This window comes from Hydractinia symbiolongicarpus, chromosome 12 (genome assembly GCF_029227915.1).
Source record: "Hydractinia symbiolongicarpus strain clone_291-10 chromosome 12, HSymV2.1, whole genome shotgun sequence".
In the NCBI taxonomy this organism is placed as follows: Eukaryota; Metazoa; Cnidaria; class Hydrozoa; order Anthoathecata; family Hydractiniidae; genus Hydractinia; species Hydractinia symbiolongicarpus.
In genome coordinates this window covers 18089396-18095207 of record NC_079886.1, presented here as the reverse complement: position 1 = coordinate 18095207, position 5812 = coordinate 18089396, and the positions used below count along the sequence as shown (strand labels likewise).

Below are 5812 nucleotides of genomic sequence, written 5' to 3'. Positions count from 1 at the left end.
AGCCCTGTGTCTGCGAGAAAGTTTTTTTCAAAAGGGTATTATTACTATACGCTGTACAACACGGTTTAACTGTACTAAGCGCTCAGCCCAGTGTCACGATTAATTTTTTAACTTTTAAAAAGACTTTTCCACAAAATAAAATAATATTGACCGATTGTTTTTGCTATGATGGAGTAACAACACTTTGTAAACTCTGTTTTTATATCAGTTATCGTTGCGGGAAAGTTATTTTTTGAAAAATATGTTACAGTCGCACACTATAATGTTGTATGCGCTTCAAATGATTAACGACATACTGTATACCTGTACTAAAGCGCTTCACCTGATCGTGTGGGACAGTTTACAGCTCTTATTAAGCGCTCCACAGAGTGTTCAATGCCGGATCACACCTTTACTTGTGGCTTAACCCGGCGTTTTGACGCCGGGTTTCCCGGCTATCTCTTTAATAATAGCCGTATTCCGTCTGTCTGTGTCTGCGCGGACCCCCCGCTGAGTTAAAAATCGTGCTACGGAAACACGAATATTAAATGCAATATATTTTTATCCACTTTGTTGCCACGAGTAAATTTAAAGGTGAACGGGCGAACCCGTGGATTTTTCCACGGGCTAACGACTAGTTGTTAAATAACACTTGAGCATTTGTTGAACAACTATGGTACTCTTTCATACAGTACGGTGTCAAGGGGTATGCAGGGTCACCAATCAAATAGTTTGGAACTTTGGCTCGGCCTGGCAGGATGTCCTCATAAGTAATGGGTATTTTCTCATCTTTAAGTTTAGCAGCAATATTTGAGTTGGCGAACACCTTCGCGTCATGTGCACTGCCTGGCCACCTACAATCAACATCCATGAAATAGCCACGGAAATCGCATACTGCCTGAACGTTAAGAGAAAAATACATTTTGTAAGAAAAATAATCTTGTGAATGTTCACTAGGTCGTAAAATTTGTACGTGGGTGCCATCTATGCAGCCAAAAGCTTGCGTCAATTTAAATTTGGCCTCAAATTCTCCTACTTTTTCAAGCATCTCTTCTTTCGTTTTTGGCAGGGCTATGTATTTTGGCCCAAGCTTGTAAGTTATGCAGTTACAAACATCTCTTATGACTTTTGACACCGTAGATATGTGCAGGCCAAAAGTGTTTGCTGTCATTGACAAAGTGTCTTTTAAGTAGTACAACGTTACTGCAACTTAATTATAATTTGGAGATGTGTTGTCAGGAGTAATCCATATGCGTATTTGATCTACTAAATCAGTAAACATAGCCTTTGTCATTCTGAAGTTCTTTTTCCAATCCTCCTCGGGAAGAACATCAAAAAACATGTTCAACCACCACTGTTCCACTCGTCCTTGTTTGAACCATGTTGAACGAGGAATTCGGTTTTTCCTTTGCTCTTTCAATGCTTTCTGTTTTTTTATCCAACAGTTTCTTTTGCTTCCACTCAAAAGTGATGCAGTTAAAAGAGTGAGTGTATTGAAATGCTAAAATCATTAACAATGTATTGAGCTGCAACAGCAATGTTGATGATGTTAAAAAAATCTGTTTATTCGCTTGCAATTTTGTTTTGTTTTCGTTTTGACGCGCCATTATACTTTAGAAAAATTTAAATTTGGCGCTTGTGTTGTGAAATCGTCCCGGCGCACTTAATAAATATATAGGCGGAATGTAATATAAAGGCGGAATAAAATCATCCCGGCAAACGTCCCGTCCCGGCAATCGTCCCGTCCCGCCTCTCATATAAACAGCCCCTTAGACTCAGTTTGTTCTTAATTTTGGAAGCAATGATTTGAGATTTAGGCTGTTCTTATTTGTCAGCAAAATCTGAGCCTCGTGTTTTTTTAATATTTTTAATATAAAAAGCACGTAGTTTTTTGGTGGTAAAAATTTGCTGGTAAAAAATTGTTTTCTAAATGCTAGAAACTGTCTCTCCTCTTCTCTGATACTTTTTATGTCGTAATTGAGTCTTGCTTGTCGTACATAACAAGGCTTAAGTTTCTTGCAGACACATGCTCATTCAATGATCAATCCGAAAACGAAATACGCGACCATTTTATTTTTACATGTTGATCACAAAGTTTAAAGAAGAAATTACTTCAAGAAGAAAATCTTACGTTAAAAAAACTATTAGAAATTAGTCGGAATCTAGAAATATCGCAGAAACAAGCAGCCGAAATTGCTACTACAAAGTCGTCGTCAAGTTCAACTGAAGACGAACATTATAAACCCCAGCAAAAACGACACGACGATCGAAATCGTAGTAATCATAGCAACAAGTATTGTTATAAATGTGGAGAACACTTTACACCGAATCATCAAAAGACGTGTTATGTTATTGGTAAGAAATGTTATAATTGTGGTAAATCGAATCATTTATCAAAAGTTTGCAGAAATGAATCAACCAATTATGATGGTAAAAATCGACGTATTCGAAAAGTCGAAGAAGAAACCGACAGTGATAATTTTGAAGATGACCTAGGTCAAGCATTTGCTGTTTATTTTCTGTCAATCATAATTATGAAGAAGCATCGAAGCGTAAGAATAAATACAAATGTTATTATCGACAGTGGCGCTGATATAAATATAATCGATAGAAATACTTTCAATAGAATTCAAAAGACCTGTAAACCTATTCAATTAAAACGTGCGACAAAGAATATATTTCCACATGGTGTACGAAAACCACTGAAAATGCTTAGTTTCTTTCATCCAACAATAGAAAGTGAATTCACTATTGTTACCGCCCCTGTTTACGTAATCGATAAAGAATCAGCTGGTAATCTGTTTGGCTACTCAACAGCCAATGATTAAAATTAACAATGTCAACAACGTATCAGCCAATCAGAAAATTAAAGACAACGCCTTCCAAAATGTACCGAACGATTACCGAAAAATCTGCGAAAAATTCCAATGTTTATGTCATGGAAAAGGAAAATTTTTAAATTATAAATGTAAACTAAAAATCGACGAAAATGTCCGTCCTATCCAACAACGACTTCGACGTCAACCGTATCAAATTCACAAAGCTATCAAAGAAAATCTCGAATCGATGGAAAAAGATGGTTTAATAAGCAAAGTCGATTCACCTCAAGAATGGTTAAGTAATATTCTCGTTACACCGAAATCAAATGGTGATATTTGAATCTCGACGCTCGTGAGATCAATAAGCTATGGTACGACAAAAATATCCAATTCCTACAGTTGATTCGCTTATCGACGAAATCGGAGATTCAAACGTGTTTAGTAAAATAGACTTGCGTTTAGCGTATACTCAAATCGAGTTAGATGAACAATCAAGTGAATTAACAAGTTTTATTACCGACGAAGGTGTTTACAAGTTCAATCGTGTAATATATTGAATTAATGATGCCGGCGATATATTTCAACAATGTTTGCAATCGAAAATCAGTGATTTACATGGAGTCAAGTGCATCAGCGACGGCATCATAGTCTACTCGAAAAACATCCATAAACACAAAGAACTATTAAGTAAATTGTTTCAACGTTTGAAAGTTCATGGGTTTAAAGTAAATGGTAGTAAATGCTTAATTGGTAAAAGTACTATATCATTTTTTGGTATTATTTTATCATCAAGTGGTATAGGCCCAGAAAAAGTCCGGTGCTTATCAAATGCAAATGCACCAACAAACGTAAGTGAGTTAAAATCATGTTTAGGACTCTGTACTTACATGAGCTTTATTCAGAACTTTTCCGAGAAAACCACCCCTCTTCGCGAATTGGTAAAGAAAGATGTAAAATTTACATGGACATATCGCCATGAACAGGCATTTCAAATGTTAAAATCTGAGCTAACTTCTAATACCGTTTTAACCTTTTTCGATCCCCGTAAACCGATAACATTGTGGGTCGATGCTAGCAATTATGCTATTGATAGTAGAATACGTAAAAATGCTCCAACTGGTGAAAACATTACAAATGAATATGCAAATTTTATTACAAATAATTCCGTACCACACTCTATGTCGTTAAATGAAATACCCACAGCCTCAGAAAATGATGACGTAATTCAAGAAATACGTAAAGCACTTACATCCGACAATTGGTCCTCGTTACAAAAATATGAAGTTTATAAAGAAGAATATTGTGAAGTTAATGGTATTATATTACGTAGAGATCGTTTATTTATTCCGAAATCATCAGTGCAGAAAAGCATGGAAATAGCACATCGTTCATGTCTTGGTATAGTAAAATTAAAAAGTTTGCTACGTTGCAAAGTTTATTGGTACAACATGGACAAAGACATCGAAAATCTCATTCAATCATGCCCATCATGTCAAAAGATAAGGAGACAGAACAAACCAACACCTGTACAAATGACCGAATTACCAACATCAACATGGTCACACATTGCAGCCGATTTTTATGGTAATTTACCGACAGGTGAGAAAATTCTAGTAATTACAGATTTATTTTCGAAGTTCCCTATTGTCGAAGTTATGAAATCAACGACGTTCAATATTGTATCTACTCGCCTTGATAATCTCTTTTCAATTTTTGGTTATCCCGATATGATAAAAACGAATAATGGACCCCCTTGGGACAGTCATGAAATTGACCTATTTTTTAAATCACGTGGTATTGTACATAACAGTTCAATTCCTTAATGGCCCAGAAGCAACGGGCAAGCTGAGCGTTTTATGCCAAACTTGAGTAAATTAATCACTCATTCGACGCTGGTACCGACTGGAAAGATACCCTACGATCAATGCTCCTGAATTACAGAAACTGCGTTCATCCAGCAACTAACGAAAAACCTTCAACATTATTTTTAGGTCGTAAAATCAACACAGGAATACCGAAAATGAACAACAAAACGTCACCACAGTACGACACCGTCAAATGTCACCACCATACTTACACTCACAAAGCAAAACAAACACCGCTGACAAACATTGCCGTCCTGTCCCAATCCCAATCAGTCCATCAGTGTATGGCTTTGTATGAAAAAATATTAATTAAACAAAAGAACATTTTTAGCCTTTTTAAACGTCAAACGCGCTGGGTTTTTTAGGCAAAAATTGTTTTTGAATTTTTATACGGTTTCCATGGATCGCGTAAATACACCTAAGCGCACGAGACAAAGTAGCAAGGCAACCAATAAACGCGACAGCGCACACAATTAACACGATTACGCAGTCCCGAATTATTTTAAAGGACCAATGGACCTTACGTGGTGAATATATTACGTATGATTCATATAAAAGGTAAAGTTTTTATATATTTACACATATATAGTACTAGTTTCGACCTCGTTCCCATTAGTTTTATTTTTTTCTGGAATTATTTGGACACAACGACCCTAAGATAAATGAGACTGGGAATAAGGTAGGTTTAAATTAGTCGTGACGATAAAAAATACCATACACGTTTCTAAACTTAAAGGAAAAATTCAAATGTCCTCAACCTTTTTAATTTATAAAGCCTGAAAGTGTTCTTAAATATGTTTTTAATTTTCCTCTCATTTCGTTATTTTTGAAATTTAAACAAGCGTTTCAGTATGTCTTGGTATTGACAAAGCCTTAAATGTTCTTAAGTTTTGGACCCTCGAAGCCATATGTTTTTATATAGTTTGTTCTTATCATATATAAATATATATATAATTTTGGTCAAGGTGTTTTTCTAAGATAGTTGACAGCCTTCGTGGAATGGCGAAGACCTACAGCAGTATAAAACAAAAATTGGTGGAATGTTTCTCTATGGAAAATTGGAAACACATGTCTGTGGAGAAAAAAGCTCCACACCAGTTTGAAAAATGTCTGGGTTGTCAAAAAAATAGCACATTGAAGGAGCATTTG

The 5812-nt window shown here is 35.7% G+C and overlaps 2 protein-coding genes across 2 annotated transcripts; one reads left to right on the top strand and one right to left on the bottom strand.

The window, feature by feature from the left end:
* Window positions 1-613: 613 nt before the first annotated feature.
* LOC130621341 (putative nuclease HARBI1) lies at window positions 614-1150 on the bottom strand. Its single transcript, XM_057436635.1, has one exon. The coding sequence runs from the start codon at window positions 1148-1150 to the stop codon at window positions 614-616; it is 537 nt and encodes a 178-aa protein (XP_057292618.1).
* Window positions 1151-3166: 2016 nt separating this feature from the next.
* Window positions 3167-4621, top strand: LOC130621340 (uncharacterized protein K02A2.6-like). Its single transcript, XM_057436634.1, has 2 exons — window positions 3167-3343; window positions 3425-4621. The coding sequence occupies exons 1-2, from the start codon at window positions 3167-3169 to the stop codon at window positions 4619-4621; spliced, it is 1374 nt and encodes a 457-aa protein (XP_057292617.1).
* The last annotated feature ends 1191 nt before the right edge of the window (window positions 4622-5812 follow it).

What these genes read in the sequence shown, in the direction of transcription:
- LOC130621341 (XM_057436635.1), bottom strand. Translation starts at nt 1,150, where the DNA reads ATGACAGCAAACACTTTTGGCCTGCACATATCTACGGTGTCAAAAGTC.
- LOC130621340 (XM_057436634.1), top strand. Translation starts at nt 3,167, where the DNA reads ATGGTACGACAAAAATATCCAATTCCTACAGTTGATTCGCTTATCGAC. An exon ending in GTGTTTACAAGTTCAATCGT is followed by an intron (nt 3,344 to 3,424) that starts GTAATATATTGA and finishes CATGGAGTCAAG; the next exon opens with TGCATCAGCGACGGCATCAT.